At 41.5% G+C, this 26133-nt stretch overlaps 1 protein-coding gene across 1 annotated transcript in view; it reads right to left on the bottom strand.

Annotated features, from left to right (window-relative positions):
- The window catches only part of Slc24a3 (solute carrier family 24 member 3), a 530728-nt gene that overhangs the window by 8383 nt on the left and 496212 nt on the right, over positions 1 to 26133 (bottom strand). Inside the window, exons 13-15 of the mRNA XM_048811364.1 lie at positions 20616 to 20782; positions 17099 to 17213; positions 15121 to 15233 (exon numbers count right to left, since the gene is read on the bottom strand). Of these exons, the coding sequence (XP_048667321.1) occupies positions 15121 to 15233; positions 17099 to 17213; positions 20616 to 20782 (395 nt within the window). The remainder of the gene's footprint in view (positions 1 to 15120; positions 15234 to 17098; positions 17214 to 20615; positions 20783 to 26133) is intronic.

The raw sequence follows: 26133 nt of genomic DNA, 5'->3' as shown, positions 1-26133 counted from the left end.
CTGCCAACCCCTGGTTTAGGGCACAGGATTCAGACACAGCTTCCTGGGTTTTGAATCCCTGCTCAGTCCCTCATTTGCTATACAATGGAGAGCAGATCACTTAACTTTCCCCAGGTCTCAGATTTCTGGTGTGTAAACCGGGGACAAGACTGTTCTTACTTTATGGATGTTTGTAAGGATTAACTGAATTGATGAACACAGTAAAGCTCTTGAACAGGGCATGGAGTCTATCTAACACATCCTCAGTAAGTGTGGGCCTGTATTCCCTACCACTTGGCAAGCTGCCTGGGCCCATTTCCCCAGCACTCCTGGCATCTCCTATAAACTCATCACCTATAACTCCCAGATCAATGTCTTAACTGGAAGCTACAAATGCAGGATTATATCTGGCTCTACCCTCCACAGACTATGTGCTTAATACACAATTGATGAATAAATAATGGATGACCTTGAGGGATCATGTCAATGGCTTACAAGAAGGTTAATTCCAGTGGGGCAGTTGGGACTGGTCAGAGAGAGGTTAGAAGCAGAGATCCTGGGGGACACTTCCTTGATAATATTCCAGAAGCAATATGATCTCTACCCAGAGTCCTGTCTCCTTTCACTTAATTTCTTATGAGCATGTATAGATTTTTTAAAAATCCAATGCATTATTCCAAAAATGTTCAAGCATTCAGAAAAGTTGAAATAATTATATCATGTAATTTTTTTTTTAAATAAACTTCAAAGTAAGCTGCAGACACGAGTACACTTGATCCCTGAACACTCCTGCCTGCTTCTCATTAAGTGGAGTTCATTTATAGTTCGGGTGTGTTTTTATTCTTACATGCAATCTTCCTATGGTGAAATTTACAGATCATAACTTCACCACTGAATGGATTCTAAAAATTGCATATATTCATGTAACTAAAACTCCCACCACGACAAAGAGTGTTTCTGACGCCAGTAAGTTCTCTTGTTGGCCTCTGCCAGTCTCACCCAAAGGCAGTCCCTACTTCTCTACCACAGGTTGGTTGGGTCTGTCCTGGAGATTCTTACACATGGAAACCTAGAGTGCGTGCTGTTTTACATGAGCATTCGGCACAATTTTTCAGATTCCTTCCTGGTTTTCACTGCATCAATAGCTCATTTATTTTTATTCAGTAACAGTGTAAATATACCATAGCTTGTTCAATTATTCTCCTGTTGATGGACATCTGAGCTGCTTCCAGTTTTGTGTTTTAACAGGTGTCGCTTTTATAATGCAAAAACAACACGAAAAGAGGCCTATGATGGTTCCTTCTCATCAATACCATGGCTATTGGTAAAGATGAAAAAAATGTAGTTAAAGACTCTGCTAAGGACCTCATAACACTCTCTCCTGTCCTATCACTCTTCTCTGAGGCTGAGTATGGCACTTTACCAAGTAGAGTAATTCACCTTTCCCACACTCTTGCCCCCATATGGGAGCTTTAGTCCCGGTAGGTTGCCTACTCCCTTCCTTCCCACTTTTACTCTGTCCATCCTGCCGCAAGTCCATAGGTCACTTTCAAGGTCACTATTGCACATCTGGTGCAGATCTCCTCCTGCCTGTGCCTGGGGCACATTCTTGTCTCTCCAGCTGTCCAAATGCCCTGAGAGCAGATGCATGCCCAGATCTGAATTTTTCCTCATCCTAACATCTAATTTTCCCCAACTCCTCACACTGTGTGTTTAAATGAACATCTTCCAGTGATACTGAACATGTGTGTGCATGTACATGTAGGGCAGCAATGAGCCTGGGGCAAGGGGCAAGAGTGGAGATTTCAGCATAGAGGCAGACCATGGTGAGGGTGGGCTTTAAACTGGTCTTTGTAAGAAAGCACCAGATATTTTTTAATCGAAGCCTAACTTGCATACAGTTAAATATACAGATTTCAAGTGTACTTATAATTGAATGAGTTTTGACAAATGTGTGTATTTATGTAACGCATACCTCAACAAAAATATGAAACGTTTCCATCCCCCAGGCATGCTTCCTTGGGGACATGGTAGGCCAGACAACAGCACAAAACCCTTCTCATTTCTGGATTACCTTGGGAAAAAAGCCTTTGAGCTCCAGTTCTGCACAGTGTCAAGCTCAATTATTTCCCTGCTCCCTGCCCGATAGATTCAAGGCACAGTAAATGCAAATGCCTAAAAATTTCATGGCAATGCTGATTGGAGAGCATGCGAGGCGCGTCTCAGGATGTTCAGTCCTGACATTTAACATTGTTTTTATGTCTTGCCTTCAGAAATATGCATTTTCATTTTCCAATTCCCTCTGGGCAGTCCTTGCAGAGGAAACAGAACTCTGGCTACTTCCAAAGTCAATAGGAATGTAGCCCACAACACATGCGTAGTTTTTAGTACAGATGCACACACAGAGACCCATTCACACGGAGTGTCATGCATTTTTGCTACTCATAAAACAGTTCTTGAACCCTACTGCACTTAGGGAATCCCAAACCCCTAGCCTTAAAAATTCTGATTCCCCTATACAAAAATTTAAGATCTTTCTATGGTCTGAGGTCAGCTCCACCCAACCAATGAATTCTTTTGGAAAAAAAAAGAAGCCCCTGGATTTTTTCTAATTTATTTATAATTTGGAACACATGTTACTTTGCATTTTCTTATTTGGTCAGTGTTAACACTTGCTTTGGTACAGTTTCTAAATAGAAGTTGCTAACCTTGGATTGACATTGTATAGTATCATTGGGTAGGAATCTCTTTCCCTGAACAATTAGATGAGGTAAGAAAGTGAACAAGCCCACAGAAAAGAAGCAAATTAGTGATGGCTGGCATTCTTAAGTCCTTTCCTTTTCATGGTGTTCTCATAAACACAATGTATACTTACATCCAGGGACAATTCCATGAAGTAAGAAGGAAGGTTTTGTTCTCCCCATTTAAGGATGAGACAACTGAGGCTCAGAGAGATTAAAGCACTTAGTCAATGCTACAAAGTTTGTGAAAGGTCAAGTCTGTGCTTAGGCTTGGAGTGCAGTCTACAAATCCTGGACTCTTCATTGTACCCCCTGCCAGGTATGGGAGAAAAGCCAGGTTTCAGCAGTGAAATCTAGACTTTTCCTACATGTTATTTTGTAAGAGTCCTGAATGAACTGTAAGGACTACAGAAGCCACTGCAGCAGATGCAATTGATATCCCATCTGTCTTAGTTCATTTTCTGTTACTATGACAAAATACCTGAGACCAGGTGATTTGTAAAGAATAGAAGTTTATTTGGTTTATGGTTCTAGAGGCTAGAAAGTCAAAGACCATGGTATTGGCATCTGTTTGGCATCTGGTGAGGGTCTCTTTGCTGCATCTTAACATGGCAGAGATCATTATATGAAGAGCTTGAGTCTCTCACTTTTTCTAAAGCTACTAATGCCAGCATGGAGTCTCCACCCTCATGACCTTTTCTAATCCTAATGTGCTCCTCCAAGTCTCACTTTCAAACACCATTAACATACAACTTTGAGGATTAAATTTCTAACACATAAAATTTGGAGGGATACATTCAAACCCCTGCACCATCCATACCCCCTACTCCCAGGGTTTACTATTAGGTGTGCCAGCAGTCTGCCAACCTCCAGGATCCTCATATGTGCCTCAGGGCTTTGTCCTAAACCATGGAAGTACCCATCAATGAATTTTAGAAAATCCTCTCTGCGAAGGACTCTCAGAAGCAGGAATAGATTAGTAAAGATGAACGTGTACCTTTCTGACCCCTCCAGGTGGGATCATTCGGAGACGGGGTGTATATCATTTCCTAGAGCTTCCTCTGAGGGATTCAGCTCCAGTTGCCCATGGTAATATGCTTGCTATTGGCTGCCACTTTCTCCCATCTCACTTTCCTATGCTCATACTGGAATTTTCTGTCCTTTCTGAATAAACTCCTCACCCTGAATCCTTGTCTCAGGATTGAACAGTTTTCTGGGATTCACAAGACTGAGTCACTTTTCGGTCAGCTCTTCCATTGCAGGATCGATCACAATCTTTCCTTTCCCCAACTGGAACCCAAGAGTTAAGACAAGGGATTGGGTGGTCTTACTGTAGGTCCCAGGAGCTCTCTTAGAACATCCTCAAGAGGTCTCATTCATCAAGATATCACCAAATAATCTCCATTTGTCTTTCTAGGTTCTGCTGGAACAGTCAGTAGCTGGGCCCAGCAGTGACATTCTGCCATTATGCTATTTTCTGTGATGTACACACTCCCATCATGGCCAATTTCAAACAATCAACAAGGTATCCCCAAAGCTGGGTTAGAAAGGGTTCCACATAATTGAGCTTCTGGACTCCAGTGCCTCGCTGTCCCTGGGTTGGGGCAGGGATTTTCAGGAGAAGGAAAACTGGTTCTAGCAGATGGAATCAGGTTCTAAGTATTGAGAACATGACTGGGGAATCTGTGATGAGAAGGAGAGAAGGAAAAACAGGGAAATATCACAAAAGGATTGGTTCACTGATTCATTCCTCAAGGGCTCTCAGCTAGGAAATGGGAGCACTAGTTGACTTCAAGGAGGTGATGGCTTCCTGGCAGAGCTGGCTTTAGAAGAACCTTGGAAAAGGCCTGACCCATTTTCTTCCAATTTTCCACTTTTCTGGTTGATCAATCTTCAGTTTCCTTTGCTGGATGATTTTTTCCCCCTATCCAACAACAGGATATTGCTTTGAGTTCTCTATCTGCACTTACTTCCTTTATGAGTTTTATCCTTTAAAAATCATAATAGTGCTGTTGACTCTTAAGTTCTTACTTGGAAAGGAGACGTCTCAGAACTTCAGACATTTATTCCACCTCCAACTCAACATCTCCACCTGGATGGCATTCAAACCTTAAATGAAATCCCTGATTCTTCTTCTTAAATGCGTTTCCTATCCTCCATTGACTAATTCCCATCAATGGCACCACAAGACACTTGGTTGCTCAATCAAAGAACCAGAAGTTACCTCTGGTTTTTCTCTTATCCCCTTCATGTATTCATTGGGAAATATTATCAATTTTTCCTTTAGAAAATGTGTCTTTTTTTGTCTCCATTTCTATTCCTACACCCTTAACCCACATCACCAGCATCTCTTGTCTTCAGTTTCCTTGCTTGTTTCCTCTCTTTCAGTTTTGCTTTCTTCTAATGCCCTTACAAAGAGCTTCGAATATGATCTTAAAATGTAAAGTGAGATAAAATTCTCAATGAAATTTGAAAGTTTGAAATCCAAACTTTCCCCAATAACCAACACAATCTGAATGACCAGCCCCTGTCTTACTTGATTCACCTCCTCATTTACAGATGTTTCGCCTCCTCATTTACAGTTGTTTCACCTCCTCATTTACAGATGTTTCAACTCTTCATTTACAGATGTTTAGGGGCTGATGCTAAATCAATCACCAAACCTCACTTCTTCTTTTTCTGTGCTCTCTTGCTTTGCTTCCACGGTTCTCTTACTTTACTGAGTCAGAGTGACTTACTGATTTCCTTTTCTCTCCTCTGTAGGAGGATGGTATGTTCGTATACTTTCTATAACTTCATGGTGGGAAAAATTATTCCCTGGCTCTAACTTTGAGATTGGCTTTGTGATATACTTTGGCCAATGGAAGATTAGAAGAAAACCTGATTATGAGCAGGTGTTCAAAATATGTTTTTATAGTTGGGTGTGACCTCTTGGGCATCTCCCTTTTATCATGAGAAAAATGAAACTCAGGAAGCACTGGTCTAAAGAGGATGAGAGACACAAGGGGCAGACCCATCTGAAGCTTGGAGCCAACCCAGATCGGCCAAATACTTGTCAATCCACAAATGCATAAATGAGAAATATAAACTAATGCATGTATGCTAACAAGTATTGGGAACTCTTGTTAAACAGCATTATGATAGCAACAGCTAACTGGTAACAACTATCCTCATCATATCTTGGTCTTCTATGAGCTGTTATTTCTGTTGGGTAAAAGTCCTCTCAATTCTCTTTACCTGTTTGCCCTGATAATCTTAGATTCTCAGAATAAGTATCAATTTCTCATCAGTGTTTTGGTTCCCTTGGCCCCTGACACACACTGCCACCTCCCGCACAAGTCCTGAGAGAGCACAAAAACACTTTGTTTAGAATTGCTTATATCCTTGCTTAGTTCCTTTCACAGATTGTTATTCCAGGAGCACAGGCCTATCATCTTTCTTATCATAGCTTTTTGGCACAAAACAGGCATGCAATTAATGCTTGACACAAGAAAGAGTGATCTAGGTAGAAAGTGTTGAGTGAGAACATTTTTGGTTACCTCTTCTTTTAACCTCTGGGGATTCAGAAGTCAGGTAGACTCTTGTTCAGAAAGAGAAAGACAGATATTCTCTTTCCTCCTTTACTTTTCAGGTGTATTTTACATTTCTAAATTCTAGCTCAGAAATGTGAGTTTCTTCCTGGCTTCCTGGAGCCTTCCTGGTGACTTCTTTATTCTGTTAAATCTCAGTGTACAGTCATTCATCACCTTAATTGGACAAGAAGTGCTCATTTTCCAAACTTTAACTTTTTTGAAATATTTCTTATTTTGGGCACTTAGGTAACTAGCTGGCTTCTGAGCAGGCCACAGAGTGCTAAGAAATGTCAAAATCTGTAAAAGTGCATCCATTCCTCACTGCCAAATGCTTGAACCTAATGTCAGGCACAAAACAGCTGCCTGGATGGTAATTATCCCATAATTATGACTTGAAAATCCCATCTGGATGAGATGGAAAAATTGTTTCAGAATGGTTGGCAGGTCCCTTGGGAGATTGAGAGAGGCCATAAACCCACACAGGCTGCTTGGTTCTGATGTCAGAGACACTGAAAGATGTCTTGGGGTTACCATCATGCTAAATGGAAGGAGGTCCCTGAGTGTTCTTTTGGAAATTTAGCTTTTCTCTCGGGTGCAGCTGGGGTGGAAATGAGGGCAGACCAAATACTTACAGCAAATAAACCCCGAGTTTGTTTTTCCATGAACCTGAGCCATTTTTCCAAATGACTTCTGCATCTCGGCATGAGACTACACAGTGATGTCCTCAGCGTTGCTAGGCTTGGGGAATTGGACACTTAATGGCACCAAACAAGGTCAGCGAGAGACCAGAGACTTGTTAAAGGACCCAGAGTGGCTCCTTCAATCCTTAGACAGAAACCCACTATAGAAAAATGAGTGACTAGGGGCTGGGGTGGTGGCTCAGTGGGAAAACACTTGCCTAGAACATGTGAGGCACTGGGTTTGATTCTCAGCACCACATGTAAATAAAATAAAGGTCCATTGACAACTAAAAAATAGTAACAAAAAAATGAGTGACTACACTGTGACTGTAGGCCCCACAATGTCGGTGGGATGGGAACCTGGGTCAGCAGTTCTCTCCCCTTCTGCTTCCTTTTCTCTTTTTAGAAGGTCTACGAGCCCACTTTAGCTTCAATAAGTAGAGCTTGTCCGGTCTTTTAGCAGAGATTCAAACTTAGGGATGGGTTCATTCTCAGATTTCACCCCAGTGACCGCCCTTGTGCTCCTGGGCATAGGCAGCTGCTGTGGCCCCAGGCGCTTTTGGCAGTGGTAGGCTGCCCTCTCCCTTTGATCTTCAGTGCTCTGGAGACAGAAAAAAAAATCTGTCTCCTCTCTGCCTCTTTCTGGATGTGTGTTTTAACCTCTCTGGACCTTTTCTTTCTTTTTTTTTTTTTTTAATTTATTTAATCTAATTTGTTATACATGATGGCAGAATGAAATTCATTTCATATTTACACATATAGAGCACAATTTTTCAAGTCACTGATTGTACACAAAGTATTTTCATACCATTCGTGTCTTCATATGTGTTCTTAGGGTAATGATGTCTAACTCATTCCACCGTCTTTCCTACCCCCATGCCTCCTTCCTTCCCCTCCCTCCCCTTTGCCCTATCTAAAGTTCCTCCATTCCTCCCATGATACCCCCCACACCGCCTTTATGAGTCAGCATCCTCATATCAAAGGAAACATCCGTGGGCATTGTTTTTCTGATCTGCAGAATGGGAGAGAGAGCTGCATTGTGCTTAGCATGCAGCCTGAGCCCTGTGCCCAGCTAGGTGGCTGGTGACTCCTGTCCACTTCACCCCCACCAACCTGCCCGAGCTCCCACTACCTGGCCTTCCTTTTGTTCTCGGATACAGCTTGCCTCCCATGTCTTTTAGTCCCCTTTTCCTAGAATTCTCCCCTTTTCTCCACACACCTGACTCTTCCCACTCTTCCCACAACTCTTCCCTCAGTGGTTCACAACTCCCTACCTGATGATTTCAGAATGGAGCGGATCCCCTACTCTCTATCCCACGGCCACATCTCATTGACTTCATAAAGCTTTGGCTCTTCCAGTTAGCACACTTGTATGTTTGTTCACTCCCATACTCTCTCGCCTATCCCCTGTACTCTCCACCGTAAGGGGAAGGGAGTCCGCCTTGTTTGTTTTTGTATGCCAAGTTTCTGACACACAGCAGGTGCATGATGAACACTGGTTGAAGAAATAATCCTTTGCTTATTTAGCTGTTGTGACAATTAGGTGAGACCATGTGTGCACAGTTTCCCCAGAACACCTGGTGAGTAACAGGTGCTAAATGAATCTTATTGCTCTTTCCTCTGGCCCCTGTTCTCTCCTCAGCTGATTCCTTCATTATGCTCTGCTCACATGTCTTCTATTCTTGGATGCAGCCTGCCTCGGGTGAAGTGACAATAAGGGGAAAGTTAGGATAAATAGGTGAATGGATGAATTGATCGATTCATTCAAATACTTGTTGACCATGTTTTGGGCGCCAGGCACTGTGCTGGGCACACAGGAAACAACAACTTCATAAGACAGGTACAGTTTCTGCACTTAGTTCTGCTCCCCCTCATTAGGGGAGGCTCAGACAAAAGGGAAAAAGCAAGTGCTTTGGTGGGGGCTGCTGAAAGACACAGGAGTGATACCTGATGCATGTTTGTAAGATCACAGTTGACATCTAAGCTGTCACCTATAGGATGACTGTGAGAACAAAAGAACAGGAGCCCTTGGGAGCAGTCCCTGTGAGGCAGTCTGATCCAGAGATCCATTTTTTTGTAATCCTTGGCCTCCAGGCAAATCAAAAGGCACAGTCCAGTTGGAGCAAACACTGTGTTACTGTAATTGTGCTATTTTTACTATTTTTAACAGGTGTAGTCTGTTAAAGAAAAACTCCCAGAAAACTCAACTCTTCCTTTCTCCAGCTGCCTGTTTTTTGATGAAAATATTTCACTTTGAAATATATTCTACACTTGACGCACATCCTAGAGGATGGGAGATGCAGTGTAACTTTTGCTTGATGACTCTGGACTACTACCATGAAGGATTTATTTAATGGGGCTGAAACGTGGTGGAGTTTGCAGGAGCTGCTGAGGTGTGAAGGGATCGCTTGTTGCCACAACCGAGGAAATGAAATGTATTCTCTGTTTCAACAAGTAAAATGTCCTGCTCTGTGCAAGATGGCACTTGGTGGAGTACCTTTGGTGCCTGAAGCCCTAAACTCGGATTCTAGTAGCAGGGATAGTATGTGATAAATAACTTGCTCTGAGATGGAAAAGCAATGGGCAACAGGCATGTGGAGAAGAGATTATGTGCAGTGTGAAGCTGCATTTGGGCAGTACATAGAAGGATCGGGGTATTTGGCATGTGGGCAAGATTTTGAGGTGTTCAGTTCATGGGGATTTGGACCTCACTGAATAATTCTCAAGCAGAAAACAAACTCATGGAGGAAGGTAAGTAAAAAGCAATCTATTAAAACATAGGATCTGAGGTTGGTTTTATAACTGTCACTTCCCTGATTTTACTCACTGAGCTGGTCTGTCCCTGTTTTTTGTGCATTTATGTTCTAATCCTGACTCAGGAAAAAACCTTTCAAATTGTAAGGTTATCACTACTTATGAAATGCCGGGTTGTAGAATTCATAATTTTAACAAAAATACAATCACAGCTTCCTGACTGTTCCTCAGTTCCGAATCTTACTGAAAATAAAATAATCAGAACTTTTTCCTTTGAAATTTTAAAGTTCAAGGTGAAATCTCCTTTTTAAAAATGGCACTGGATGCTGGGTGTGATGACGCATGACTGTAATCCTAGCAACTCAGGAGGCTGAGAGAAGAGGATCACAAGTTCAAGGTCAACTTAGTAAGATCTTTAGAAAGACCTTGTCTCAAAATAAAAAAATGGAAAAGACTAGGGATGTGACTCAGTGGTAAAGCATCTCTGGGTTCAGTCCCCATCACCGACGCACCCCTTCCAAAGTGGCACCAGAAAACTTGGGAATCTACATTCAGAAGAATAAAGTTGTCCCACCATATACAAAATGAGATCTTGACTTTCCTGGGGTTCATGAGCTATTTATTGAGTATATTACTGATTTTCTGCTTTCAAAAGAGAGGTCTTTTTTGGATGTTTGTGTTTCTGGAATAAAATGAAGATCTCTTGCACTAGTTATTGAAACAGAGGCATTTATGTGAAAAACCCATGTGACACACCTTTCTCTGGAGTCTTCCAAAATGTCCCCCAAGAGCCTCACATGTGAGTGTGTTGATCATAGAATGGCCTGATTTTCCTTTCTACTCCAAGGATAGAGGAGATCTTCAATTATAAGACTAGACATGATTCTTGTACAATTCCAGCAGAATGACCAAAGTGACCCAATTATGTCATCTTCAATGGAAAACATAATTTTGGGCCAAATATCTAATAAGGCCTGGATTTTTTGTTTTCATGATATTATCCTGTCACTAGATGTTGGGACCTGGAAAGGATATGTTTTCTTAGCTGTTGGAATTACTGACATGAGAATAATGTTTGATTTTATGTTCTCTAAAGAAGTTAGGGAGAATGTCAGGAGGAGCAGGAAGATGGGCAGACCACTAAGGGAATTATTTATGCTAGATAGTGTGCCTAACTGAGTTGGAACAACAGGACTGATATCCATGTTCTGTCAGGAAAATTTCAAAGTTGGTAAGAGAATCTGATTTAATTCTGAGATGAGTTCTAGTTTGCTTTTCAAAGTTTCTAATTTTACCTTCCATGACTAAACCTGCAACCCCAATAACATAAAAATAAACCCAATGGATGCTGAATATGGGCTGAATATAGGCAGTGTCCCCCAAAGTCCATGTGTTAGAAGCTTGGTTCCCAGGTGGCACAGTTGGGAGGTCCTCTAGATCTTTAGGAGGCAGGTCTATGAGAGGTCCTTAGGACACTGGGAGTATACCCTTGACGGGAATTAAGGGAACCCAACCCCTTCTTCTCCATTTTCTGCTTCCTGGCTCAAGAGCTGTGTGACTTGGTCCATCTCATATTCCCATCATGATGTGCCATCCTTACCAGTAACCCAAAGCAGTGGGGTCACTCAATCTTGGACAGAAAACTGCAGAACTTTTTAAGTTAGTTGCCTTAGGTATTTCATTATAGTAATGCAAGGCTAATACCATGGATCTTAAGGACCTTGGAAGGATTCTCATTTTCTGCTCCTACCTGTCCATCTCTCACTGGAAGGTCAATATGGCAAAATTTTACTATTAAGGGATTGTTTTTTCTGAATTATTTAGAGTATAGTTTCTTTTCTTCTTTTTGTTCCTTTTTTTTAGCACTTTCTTCTCTTCCTCAACAGAGGAGACCAGAAGTAGTTGAAATTCAGATAGATATGATTTTTACTTCTTTACAACTTTAATGAGGTAAGTGAGAAAGTGAAACAAATAGAAGAATAAATCAACAAACCAGGTGGGTTATAGTTGAACTTATTAGATTCATATATGTAGTACTCAACTGGGTTAAGGGGCATCTTTATTGGTTTCCTTGCCAAGTAAAATCAGGCAATGACAGAGGGTTACTAAATATTTTTCAAAGTAGTTAGGTCACCTTAACTGCAGGGTTTCTGTTCAGAGGAGGGTAAGTAGGTTTGAGGCCAGAGTTGAACTGCTTGATAAGAAGGAAAGACTGAATGATGGAATCAGTAAACTCCTTGTCCTGGGTTGGAAGTGTCTCTCTAATTCATGAAAAGTAAACTGCAAATGCAGTGGAAGTTCTCATTATGGCTTCTGTTGTGTTTGACACATATCACGGCTCAAGAATATTCCTGCCATGCACTGTGTGCCATAAGGAAGACAGATATAGAAAAGCCTCAGTGTTCATCTCATGAAGTTTCCTGTGGTCAGAATATGCCGGAACTGTGTAGCTGCCCCCAACCCTCAGAAATGAAATTTGACAAATTAAATTGTAAGGATTATCATTTTGTAAAACAATATTCTACATACAATTCCAACTCTTGGAAAATTGTCTAAAAGAAATAACAAAATGTAGATATATTTTATGTGCAAAATTTTTACAGATCTCTGAAATCTATCAATTGATATATAAAGATGTCTGAGACATTTATAACAGTGAAAATCTTGATGTAATGTAAATGTCTAAGAACTACGGCATGATTAAGTAAATTCTTGAATATTCATATGCTGGAATAATAGGCCAACTTTGAAAAAGAAGTTTCTAATCACATTTAAAGGAAAACATGTTTGATTTAATATGTATAAAAAGCGGTGTACACTATGTATAATATAATCTCAGTCATATAATACAATTTAGAAAGAGAAAATATGCTGAAATAAGAATAGTTATCTCTGGATTATTCTATGGATATTTTTTATTTAATGTGGAGCTATATGGTCCAATAGGTAGCCTTAAGCTACACATGACTACATAAACTTAAAGTAATTAAAATTAAGTAAAATTTTAAAATTCACTTCTTCACTTGCAACAACTACATATCATGTGCTTACAAGTCACATGTAGCTGGTGGCTCCTGCATTAGCCAGTACATTTAGAGAGAGCATTTCCATAATTATAGAGAGATACTGGGCAGGTGCTGCTCCAGAGTTTTCTATAAATCACATGAGCTATTTTTATGATCAGATAAAAAGAAGACGAAAGAAAAGGTTTACATTAGCTAGTTGTAGATATCTCTTTAGCATTGGCAAAACAGAACCAAAGTGACTTGTATTAAGAAAGTGATATATGCCAACCTTAATGAGATAGTTTCAACACAACCAATCAATAATATTGTTTGAAGCTTGAGCACAATAAAGTGAAAGAGGGGTGTTTCACGTGTGACCCAGGAAAAGGAGCTCAAAGAGCCAGGATTGGTCAATGTGCCCTGCATGTACGGGACAGAGGAGGCAGCTCAACCTGAGAGTTCTCATGGCAGAGATAAGCCCTCCAATATGGGTGGACACAGCTCTAAATAAAAGGTTATACAGCAGATTCCTCTTCTTTGGATTTCACTCTCAACCACATGAGTCAAACTAGAGAGATTTCTAATGTTAACTGCCATCTGCATATCTTTCCCTTCCTGGACACACAGCTCAACTAATGACTTGGATCCCTTCTTGCACTTAGGTGGGTACAGGTGACTTCTCTGGTCAATGGCATGAAGATAGACAGGACATAAACCACTTCTAATGCTCATAAAAAAATGCAGTGTATAATTTTCCATGCCCTTGCTTTCTCTATGCTTTCTTCTGTGTGGCCAAAGAAAGACGCCAAGATGGTAGAACCAAATGATAGAATAAACCTTCATCTCTTAGTTTCTCCTTGCAAGAGTCCATGGAAGCTGCCAAAAGGGGAACACTAGCAGTAAAAATTGAATAAGAAATAAAACTTTGTTGAGCTATTTTCGTGCAATTTTGGAGTTATCTGTAAAACAGTAGCTAGCAATACTATTCTAACAAATGAAATAATAATTTGGCTTTCTATGTGGAAGGTGTCAACACAGCAGAATTAGTTACTTAATCCTTATGTGCCTATGGGGGTGCCTTGGTCAATCCTTGAGAATGTGTCCCTTGGAATGTTGCTGAATGATGATGTTGTTTTGTACATGGAAGCACTGGGGCATGCTGTCCCAAGTTGCCAGAATTGTTTAGCAAGCTTGATGATGTATACCTGGTGTCTGTGTTGGGGCTTGGAGATTCAGTTATCACAGCTATTCTTATAGCAGAAATGTATCTACATGACCAGTCTCAGATTCCACTGGACTTTCCTGGGTGGAGACATCTGACAAGTGAACCTGTAGTTCATGGCGAGGGAGAATTGTGAGACTCAGGAGGGGAGGAATTGGAAGCTTGCACCTGATTTCTCTGGGCTTATGATGCATTACATTTCCCTGTTGCTTTCACTCCATATCCTTTGCTGTAATACATCATAGCCATGCCTATAACCTGTTATTGATTCCTGTGAGTGTTCCTGGTAAAACTTTGAATATGAGGATAGTCGTGGGTCCCTCAAAATACATTCCACATAAACGTTTTCTTCAGCAATAAAGAACAAATCACCCCAAATTAGCATGCTTTCTACCTGGTATTTATGTGTCTTACTATCATCTGACATTGTAGCTTATGCATTAAATTCTTCTGAATTTGGTTGATGCGAGTCAGTTCATAAGAGCCTGACTGACAACAGTTTCAGTCTTTGCCTGCAGAATTTAGGAGTGTCATTTGGAATCCCATGACCACCCAATGGAGGACACCCTTTCAGTGACCAACCTGAATGACATCTCTTTAGTGCTTCCCTTACATGCATCATATAACATGTGATAAGATGAAGTAAATGCAAATAAACAGAGTAGTGGTTGGTGAATTATGAGCCAGGGATCAAATCTGACCCACCCACTGGTTTTGCATAGCAGCCCATGACTTAAGAATGCTTTCTACATTTTTAAATAGTTGAAAACAAAATCAAAACAAATATATAAATAAATAAAATAAAAACTTAAATTCTAATTTTTGTAAATAAAGTTGTATTGAAATAGCCACAGTTTCTATGAATGCTTTCCTGATACATGGGCAGAGTTACTAGCTATGACAGAGACTGTCTGGCCCACAAACCTAAAATAATTACTACTTGGCTCTTGGAAGAAAAAGTTTGCTAACCTCTGATTTAGAGACCTGAATGTCACCATAAGCCTGAATTTGGGAGGACTTTGACAAGGAGAATTTTTTTCCTCTCAACATTGCTATTTCTACATTTTATTTTTCCATGAGAAAAAGTCTCAGTGGCCAAGACAACTAAAAAGAGAGTCCATGTAGTTTTGCATTTAAGAAAAACATAAAGAGAAAACAACCACTTACATAAGATCCATAATCCACAGCTAGTGTTTGCAGAGCCCAGGGAAGACCCAGGCCAATCAGAATGTCAAACACGTTGCTCCCAATGGAGTTGGACACAGCCATGTCCCCCATCCCTGCAAGGATAAGAGGTTGCTCAAGTGAGAGAAGAGATCTCAGGCATTATGGTTTAGATTTGGAATACCCCCTAAAAGCTCATGTGTTAAAAGCATGGGGGTCCCCAATGCAACAAAGTTAAGAAGGGTGTTTTTTAGGCAACAACTGGATCATGAGGCCTCTGATTTCATCATTAATTCAATTGCTGAGGGATTAATCTATTGAAAGCTTAATGAGCTACTGAGAGGTGAGACCTAGTTAGAGAAAGCAGGTCACTGGAGGTGTCCCCTGGAAGGGTTTATCTTGTCTTTAGCTCCTCTCTCTCTCTCCTTCCTGGTTGCCATGAGCTGAGAAACTTTCCCTTCCGCCATGTTGTTCTGCCTCACCTCAGGTCCAGAGTAATGGAGCCATCAGACCATGAACTGAATCCTCTGAAAGTATGAGCCAAAATAAGTATTCCTCCTCTATTTTATCCTTGTCTGGTAATTTGGTTACAGCATCAAAAAGCTGGCTAACACACCAGGAGAGGGTAGGGGCCCCATATGGGACTCTCCCAAGTCTTTGGTGTGACCGAAAGCCAGCAGTTTTGCTGGTTCATTATTTGATTCTCTCCCAGGCCATCACTGATATCAAGACCTGTGCAGATTTTAAAACACAGGGACACATATTCTATCAATCTGTTGACCTTCACTTCAAATGCAATCACTGAGTCAATGTAAGTGATGCAAAAAAAATAAAATATGTTTCCAAAAATTCTGGAGGTTTTGAGCCATCCTTCTAGAAAGGAATAAACTCAGCAGTCTACAAAGTTGTTCCTGAACTCGCCAACTTACATGTTTCAGTATTATCTCTTACGGTTCTACACTGTGTTCAGTTATTCTGAGTAATTAAGTATTATAAAAATAATGAAATTTGTAGAATTTCATGAGCACTTCTGTGCTATGTTTTGTAATTGCACAATGCATGTGTTAAAATAAATGCCTTCAAGCATAAATCAGGAATATAAATGAGAGTGGGTGCTGGGAAGGTCATGGCCATTCTGAAATGCTCTTCTGGGGCAGGGATGCAGCTAAGTGGTTGAGCATTTTCATAATGTGCAAGGTGTGGGGTCCAACCCCAAGCACATTGTTGGGGGGCAAGGGAAGAGTGTCCATCTGGGGAGGTGAACTGTGAGCTTAGTTTTGGAATAAAGGGTCTGTCATATGCTGAAAACTGACCTCAGCTAATTGTCACTTTGAGGAATGTTGCATGTGGATAAACCTTAGTATGGGGGTCTGTCCTCTCTAAGTCTACTTTCTTTATTCTTCAAATGGGAGTACAATTGTCCCTACCTCATAAAATTGTTTAAATTCATAAGACAATGCACATAAAATGCCTTCTTAGTAGAGGTTAAGTTTTTTTTTTTTTTAAGGTACTGGGGATTGAACCCAGGGGTGCTTTACCACTGAGTCATGTCTCTAGTCTTTTTTTTTTTTTTTTAATTTTGAGATAGGGTCTTGCTAAGTTGCTGAAGGTCTTGCTAAGTTTCTGAGCCTGGCCTCAAACTTGAGATGTGCCTGCCTCAGTCTCCCAAGTCTCTGGAACTACAGACACGTGCTACCAGCCTGGCTTTTAGTACTATTTTTATAATAAAAGGAGAGTAATACAACCAGAATGATCTGTGGATGCTACCCAGGAAAACATCTCTGCCTTCCTCAAGGGGGTAGAACCTTCTGGCTCTTTTTCCTGTCCTTTTGGTCTCAGGTAGCCTTTAGGCCAACTTGGCATTGAGGTCGCTCATAACTCCTTCCAGGTGGAATTTGCTGCTCTCTTAATTGGCATGCATACTCCTGCTCTGAGGTTGGGAGGCCTTCCTTCCTATCCCTGCTGCCCTTGGTGGTCCCACCTTGTCTGGCCACAATGAGGCTGGCCATGCAGTCGGGCACACTGGTTCCGGCAGCCAGGAAGGTGATTCCCATGATGACGTCAGGAATCCCCAGAGTGTAGCCAATAATTGTGACCTGGAAGAAGCAGGAAGAAGCCATGAATTAAGGGCCACCATGAGCCCAACTTGTCCCTGGTTCCTCTGAGCAAGACTCGGAAAGCTGTCCAACCTGGGCAGTCTCTTTGGAGGGCAATGCCCACCCTCTTTATCAACTCAGGGGACAATGAATATTATTAGATAGATGAGACCAGAACTTCAGATCATGAGATGGTGCAATTACAGAATCCAGACTTTCCAATGAAAAGTTGGCCTTTCTTTTACTCCTTTCAGGTGACACAAGCAATTTGAGAGAGGGGAACCCAAATTTCTGGGAAAAGACAATGTTGGGATAGAATATTTGAACTCAAGATGGTCCAGGAAAATCCAGAACGAATGGCCTCCGGGCTGTGGTAGAAATTTAAGTATCCACATCAGCAATACAGTGGGAATTCATGAGAGCTGGAAGAGGCTAAATTTCCAACCTTCCAGTCTTGTTGGAAAAGCCATAATCAGCCTTTCCTTTCCTCACTTCCTTGGCACTTGGTCATAAGGTCATTGTCCTTGTCAACATCATTAAGTCCTGGGCCAAGCGATGTTCAAGGGTTTTAACTTCTTTAACTCTCACAACAACTCAATGGAGTGAATGTTAGGTGATTCCCATTCTTCAGTTGAAGAAACTGAGGCCTCAGGAGTAACTGCAGAGGGGATAGTGCTGCTAGTAAGTGCAAAGGGGATTCTGACCCAGGAGGTTGACTCCTTTGCTCAGGCAGCACTCCTGTTCACACAAGAGGGATTTTACCAAAGGGTCAGAATTTGGTTCCAGCCTGAGAGGTTGTTTCCATTATGCAAATGAGCACCTTGTAGTCCTCTAATTTCCTGATGGGGAAACTGAGATGAAAGCAGTGGGTAAGAGAGATGATGAAGGAGCCCAGTGGTGATGGACAGGTAAGTAGAAAAAGAGACAAGTTCCCTGTCCTAGGGAAACTACTCAGAAGTTTCAGGATGCCACCTGATCTTCCTTACTTTCTATAAAATTGCAAAAAAAAAAAAAAAAATGCAAACCACATGTTGCAAGGAGCGCATTCTTCTCTCAATTCCTCCTGGGCCAGCCACTGAAAGAGACACCTATGTAGGAAAACCTGACTTCACTTCAAAGGCTCCTTCCCTGTGAAAAGGTTTGGGAGATATGAGTTAAATCTGTTGAGAGGCTTGGATGGCCCCTTTCAAACCAGAGAATGCTCCTCATTTCCGTTCAGTCCAGAATTTATCCTGCGGTGGCCTCGAGGCTTTCTGACTTCCAGTCTCCAGGGAGGAAAGGGAGCTGCTGAAACACACATTTCTGTTTTGTTGCTCTGAGAAGCCTTTGTCAAATGCAGTTATGAGCATCCTGGCCAAACCTTGTTTTTCCTTACTAACCCTGTGCTGGGTCCCTGTAGGAATGTGGTCTGGCTCAGCTCGGAGTGGCCTTCTGTACTTTTGCTGTTATTATATTTGTGGTTGAATCTGGAGTTTGGGGGAACCCGTTACCCAGAAGGCCCAGCCCAAGTCTCTTGCTTCCCCTTGTTTCTTTTTCTCACCCTGAGAGAAAAGAGGGCTTATTAGAACCTTCACTAGAGGGGAGGCAGCAAACAGAGGGAGGGTGATCCCAGATTAGTCCGTGGGCTGGTTAGTGGACTCCCTAGAAAACCACCGAGCACTTTGAGATCACGGACAGCAGCCACTGTGCCCCAAATCCAGTCAGAGGGGGCATTCGGTGACTCTGTGCAGTGAAAATGTTAATAAACATGGGATAAGTAGAACTCTCTGGTTATAAGATTTTAGTTAAAAGGATTCTTAGTGTCTATGATGTTGAGGCAAAGGATAGGTATGACTTCATTGTGTCAGGCTGTTACGGTTTGGCTGGAGGCGTCCCCCACTAATCTCCTGTGTTAATGTAGGAATATTCAGAGACAAAGTGACTGGATTGTGAGAGCTGTAACTTAATCTGTCCATCCTAGCTTGAATGACTGGGTGGTAACTCTAGGCAGCTGGCTGGAGGAGGTGGTTCGCCAGGGGTGAGTCCTGGAACGGTACATCTTCCCTGTGTCTTCTTCCTTCCTTCCTCTCTCTCTGCTTCCTGACCTTGCCATGAGCTAAGCAGCTTTCCTCCTCTGGGCTCTTCCACCATAATGTGCTGGGTCACCTTAGGCCCAGGGCAATAGTGTCAGCCATCTATGGACTGAGACCTCTGAAACCATGAGCCCCAAATAACTTTCCCTCTTCTGAGTGGTTCTTGTCAGGTATTTTGGTGATGAAAAAAGTTGACTAAAACCCACACTTACAAATTTGCCTTCAAAATAACCTTTTTGAAACTTGTTTTTACCGTTTGAGTTTAATTCGCCTAAATTTATGCAACACTTTTGTCCAATGCTCAAGCAAGGTTAATTTGGATTTACATAAATTTGTCATGGCTTTAATTTCTGTGCAACTCCAATTTTGATCAATTAGGCTTGCTCTCCCATTTAAAAGTGTAGTCAAAAGTGAGCAATACATTCTGGATATTTGGGTTTCTGTCTTTTGAAAGCAGGAATTGAACCCAGGGACACTGAACTACTGAGCCACATCATCACTCCTTTCTTACATTTTATTTTGAGATAGGGTCTCACTAAGTTGCTTAGAGGCTTGCTAAGTTGCTGAGGCTGCCTTTGAAATTGTGATCCTCCTGCCTCAGCCTCCTGATCTGCTGTGATTACAGATATGTACCCTATGTCTGGGTTTCTTAAAAGACTTTGAGGCAGAACTCTTTTGAGTCATAGCCTCATAATGCATGCTAATCACAGAGTCATTATTTTATTCTCAGAGTGACCTTATTGTCTGTTTGAAGAAACTAAGATCAGGGTTAATGGGGGAAGGTTCAGATTGAGCATCCATTCCCAATTCTTTCATATTTGCTCCATATGCTTTGCCTGTGACTCTGTTGCTTTTCCATCAAAGTAGATGGCGTATATTTTCCCAACTCCATTGACCATTGGGCTTGGCCAATGGAATATTGGTAGACACATGGTAAGGTAAGTCAGTCCCTAGTGAAGATCTTAGGAGGCATCTAGTGTTTCCGTATGCCTTCTAGTATTCCGATGATATACCAAGACTGCAACATTCCCCCAGGTAGCCAGTGATCCAAAGAAAATGAACAACTACAGACTTAAGCTGCTGGATAAATCATAATCAGTCCCAGCTAAGATCAATCAAATCACTGTCAAACTGAAGATGTCTTAAGCAGAATGCATGCTTGTGATTCTAAACCACAGGTTTAGGGATAGTTTGTTACACAGCTCATTATAGCAATAGCAGGTTGATACAATTATGGGAATGAAAACCCCAATCCTTATTCACCTTCAGACCAATTTACTTTTCGTTCTAAAGAGATCTGGCAATGTCATGGTGTCCCTTATAGACTCACCATCCACACCATCATGTAGGAGAAGGCTGCAATCCATAACGTGGAAGAAGCAAATGTCACCATAAACCACTTTTCCCAGCGGGGCTTGTTGCAATTGGGGACAGTGAAGTATAAGACGAAACTCAGTGGCCAGGTAAATGCCCATTTCACTGTTTCCAGTTTGCCAGCTGGAAAAACGAAAAAAAGGAAAACACAAATGGGTTAGCTTCTTTGTTCTGCAGTCCCAGTACTGGCTTTCCCCAGTCCTAACCCTCGTTGTATTGCTCTTTACCTAAAACTTTACCCCAGTGGCTTTCCATCACCAGCAATACCTGGCACACAAAGCCGAACAGAATTTAAAAATAGTCACCCACTGGCCACCTGCTAGTTAGATTTCAGAAGTGACAGGGTGAGTCCCATCTGAGTGATACCAGGCTGGCAGGATGGCTGGACACATGAGCCAGGTAGGAAAAGATGAGGAAGGTACCCAGGACACACAAGGGGTGGAGTGTGTGTGTAGGAGTGTGCAGTGTGGGCTGGGGAGAGACCACCAGTGCCTGCCTGTTCTCCATGTGGTTCGGTAACTCAATTTTTTCAAATTATGAAGTGTCCGCGGAGACAACACCATCTGGTGGAATCTCTCAACATTTGTATCCCAAGCTGATGAGGGTTTGTAAATGAATAACTGCTTTTCGGTTCAGTAACTACTTGTTGGTAGGGACAGATGATGGATCTCCCAGAGGTGATCTACTTCTGCCATCTCTGTGCTGCCTGAGTGCTTTGAGTATCCGAGGCACTGGGTGTGCTTATTCAGGTGACTGTAATGCCATGAGTTCCTCGTATAATCTCTCCTTTGAAAAATTTGATATCGTCTCAATAAATATATCCATATTACATTCCTGCTGAAATATGAATTCAACTCTGGAAGAAATATGTATACATCTACATAAATGCAAGAAAGAAATTTATACATCTACATAACTCTCTACTTCAGTGGAGATATGAAACATAGCTGTCTTCCAGAAAGTTCTCTGTGCCTCTTTCTAATCAATCCTCACCCTTACCACCAAGATTAGTCTTTCCTGTTCTCAAACTTCAAGATGCACTAAATCATCTAATATGTTTATGTGTTACCTTCTTGTATTCAACATGTTTTTTTTTGAGATTCTTTCATGTATCACGAAGTCTTTCTTTTACTTGCTGTGTAGTATTCTATCCTGTAAATATATTACAATTTGATTATCCATTCTCCGGTGGATGGGTATTTGGGTTGTTGCCAGTTTTGGGGATATTATAACTAAAGTGGCTAGGAACCTCTTTCCACAAGCCTTTTGATGGGCACAGTTACCTTTCTCTTGGATGAAGACCTAGGGGGGAAATTAATGAGTTGTGAGGTGGATATTTACTTTTTAAGAAACTTCCAAACAAAAAGTTTTCCAAAATGATTGAATTACTTTATATTCCCACCAGAGTTAAGGAGGTAATATTTATGATACTATTTGAACAATGATTAAAAGTTATTTATTTATTTATTTATTGGTACTGGAATTGAACCCAGGGATTCTCTACCATTGAGCTACATCCCTACATCCCCAGTTCTTTTTACTTTTTAATTTTCAGACAGGGTCTCAATAAGTTGCCCAGGCTGGCCTCAAACTTCTGCTCTTCCTTCCTCAGCCTCCTCAGTTGGTGGGGTTATAGGCATATACTGTTGCAGTTGGCAATAAAAGGTTTAATAAAATTTCTCTCTCTCTCTCTCTCTTTTTTTTTTTTTACAGTGTTGGAGATTGAGGGCTGGGGATGTGGCTCAAGCGGTAGCACGCTCGCCTGGCATGCGTGTGGCCCGGGTTCGATCCTCAGCACCACATACAAAGAAAGATGTTGTGTCCGCCAAAAACTAAAAAATAAATGTTAAAAAAAAGCTCTTTAAAGTGTTGGAGATTGAAGCCAGAGCCTTGTGTATACTAGGCATGTGCTCGATCATCCATATCCCCAGCTCCATTTCATATTTTTAAACCAATATCCAGGCCTATTTCACATTATCTCTCACTAGCCTTTGAATAGTTTCTTACAACTGCGTAGAAAGGTGACCTAACAACATTGTGGGCATCCCCAGCCTCCCTCTGATGGCCTAGGCAGAACGGCCCCTAGGGGTCAGTGTGCCTCCCTCATCAGACAGCACTACCGTCCAGACTCACTTTTTGGCCTTGGAGCTGAGTTATTTATTATTTAAATCCCCTGGTTTTCTGGTCTCTGACATGTGGACATAGTAATGCCAAGCTCACCATGATGCTGGAAGAATTAAATCATGTGATTCTGGGTCAGGGGCTGAGACAAGAGAATTTTTCAAGCTGCTTTCAAATCCTGAGTCATTCTTGATCCTTTCCTTTCTTTTACCCCATGGCCAGCCTGGAAACCAGCCTAGGGTATTCCATCATCCCCATGACCTTCCCTTGGGCCAGGTTGCTTACCTGTGGCCTGGCTAAACACCTGGCTTCCTAAGGGAACTTCCTAGTCCAATATCTGTTTGCCACTTGGAGGTAGAGGGAAAGTTCAGAAAGCAAATCGTTCTAGAAATTTCCCCTGGCTTCAATTATCCACAGAGTAAATCTACACCTCCCTACTGAGGAATATAAGGCTTTGTCTGATTTGGCCCCTGCAAACAGGTTTCCCTACTTATGCGCTCCCTCTCTTTGGTTTTCTTTCAGTCCTCAGATACTCCAAGCCCTCTTCTGCCTCAGGGCCTTTGCACTTGTATTTCCCTTTGCCTGGATCTTCTTGTGGCTGAGTATGCTCTGATGTGCAGCTCACCTTACCACTCAAAACCTGCCACCAGACCCCCTTCAGGTAACCCAAAATAAATAAGACCCTCACCATTCCCTTCCTATTTTCCACCACCCACTTGGAGGATCTCCATCATAGTAAATGTTTCCTATAGGAAATTACCCGATTTATTTGTTTCTTCATTCATTTCCAGATTCCCCAAAAGGATAATATAAACTCTACGAGAAAGGAGTCTTCTCTAAATTGTTAATTGGTTTATTTTGAAAGCCATGAACAGTGTAGAGCATATCACAAGCTCAATGAACATTAATAGTAATAATATTGCTATGAACAACCTAATTAGACAGAGCAAAGGAAACTATTTGTTTTGGAGAATCTAAGGGTATCTCATTAACAAGAACAGATTAAAGAAAGGAGGAAAAAAAGCTAAGAAGGGAGAGGTTTATTTTCCCATCAACCAATATGTATCTTGTTAGATTTAAATCTTGGAGATGGTCAAGCAGAAGATGAGATCTCTGAGACCAGGTGCACTGGATTTTACAAAGACAGAAGCAGTTATGAGAGCTGTCTCGTGAGTGGCTTTCAAATGCTGCAGAATCCAGAATGAAACCACATCTTTGGATCCCAAAAGCATTTGGAAATTCTGCAGTTTCCTAAATCCTGCAATGGAGAGCTGAGGCATCTACGCACAGATAGCTCTTAGGATCCCCTTCTTGGCCTCCCATGTGGCTGGTGTCCTTGCAAGAAAAGAACTTTGGTTTGGTTTAAAATGTAAACCCAATCAAAGATCACAAAGAAACTGATGAGTACGAAGAGAACTGACCTCAATTATGTTCCTTAATAGTTTTCAGAAAATAATGAAAAAAAAGAACAAAGAAATCAGAGCTGGGAAACTGATATTAATTAGGTAAAATTGCAAGCAGGATGCGTTAGTGCGAGTGAGTTCTTGAGTTTTTTCCCCTCAGCTGCTTTCAAATATTTTGACCCACACAAAGAGGACGTTGTCTCTGGAACTCACAGTTTACTGATAGTAAAACGATACAGATGCTTTCTTTACAAGGATAGCTTTTTTGCAATGACAACCTTAAAGGTAGAAATTCTGTACTATCTGAGATATGCCTTGAAGCGTATATAACAAATGTGACTCCTTGAGCAAACCAGTGGTGTGGAAAGGTGCTTCTTAAATGCTTTTGAGGAGGAGGGAAGGCCAAACAGGAGTGTCCACATTTTAGCTCATCTTAATGTCCATTTCTGAATAAGGGGGTAAAAATAGTTTCTTCTCCTCTTTGAATCATCAGTATTTCTGAACATTATTTCATGTTTTGTTCCATTACCCTTTGGTCCACATAGAGCCCCCAAGGAAGAGATTTATATGTTCACTTGGCAAATATTAATTGAATGCCCTCTATGTCACTTGGTGCCAGGCACTGCTCCAGGCACTGGGGACAAAGCACCGAATTAGGAAAACAAAATTCCCTTCCACAGAGCTGACGTGCTGGTGTTTATGTGATTTCACGAAAGTCAGCCGGCAGCAGGGAGACGAAGCAAGGAAAGTGAATTATAGTGTTCAGTAAAGAACCTGGCTTTAAGGAGTAAAGGGACTTGTTTCTAACATATACACTTATTCTGACTGTAACAGACAATAAAAATTGGGTACTAAAATGGAAAGTATAGAAAAAAATCTACCTACACATTTCTATCTGCCAATGTAAGACTCTCTTCACAAGGTAAGCCCCTTCACTCAGGAAATAAGAATATGTGTATATGTATAAGTATGTACACATACCATATATAGGTGTATCTGATATATATGTATATTATATGCATAAAGCCTATATATACAGTATGTGCATTTATAAACATATGGCACATGAATACCTTTATCTGTTTCATATATATACTATATAATATATTATATGTATGAAATATGCATGTAAATTGTTCTATGGATATATGCCAATCATATATTGTATTCTCTATATGCATATATAATCTATTCATATATGTATTCCTATGTACACATATATGCATATACACTATATGCATGTCATACACGTTTATATTTACATACTCCCAAATAACTACTTGCTTGTTAATTACCCATATTATAGTCAAGTCTTGGAGAGAAGCCAGCACTGTAGCTGGGTGGCCCATGCCACCTAGAAGGATTACCATGGAAGGACAAATTTCCTCCTGGAGTAGATGGACCTTTTTTAGGTCAAAAGAACTAAGCTCAAGAGGTTCCCTGGACTGACTCTCCCCTGCATGTTGATGCCCTCTGCTGGCCTGAGGCATGCTCTGGCCTTCTTACCACTGAGCCACTCACTGCCTGCCTGCCTACCCCAGGGAAGAACCCTTGGGCAGCCCCATTGTCTTAAAATGGAGCTCCTGAGTCCAGGTGTGGGGTTTCTCAGGAGCTGGAGGAGAGGAACCGAAGTCACAAGGTAAGCCCCTTCATTTCAGAGACAGATCCCGGCTCTGATTTAGGATATCCTGTCCTAGGAGAGTCATGAAGTTCACTGTGTCTCACTAGGTCCCCGTTTTCTTGCTACTCCAAGTGTGGCCCACAGACCAGCAGTATTGCCACCAACTGGGGGGCTCCTTAGAAATCCAGATTCTCAGGCATTGCTCCAGACTACCTGAATTAGGGTCTGCAACTTACCAAGGATGCCCACCTGAGAAGAACTGGTGAGAACTTGGATGCCTGGCATGAGGTTTCTACTCCCCAGTCACAGGGCCATTTGGAGAGTGAAAG

The sequence above is a fragment of the Marmota marmota genome, unplaced genomic scaffold (assembly GCF_001458135.2).
Source record: "Marmota marmota marmota unplaced genomic scaffold, marMar, whole genome shotgun sequence".
Lineage (NCBI taxonomy): Eukaryota > Metazoa > Chordata > Mammalia > Rodentia > Sciuridae > Marmota > Marmota marmota.
Note: the sequence above shows the minus strand (reverse complement) of the source record. Positions and strands in the feature narration are given on the sequence as shown.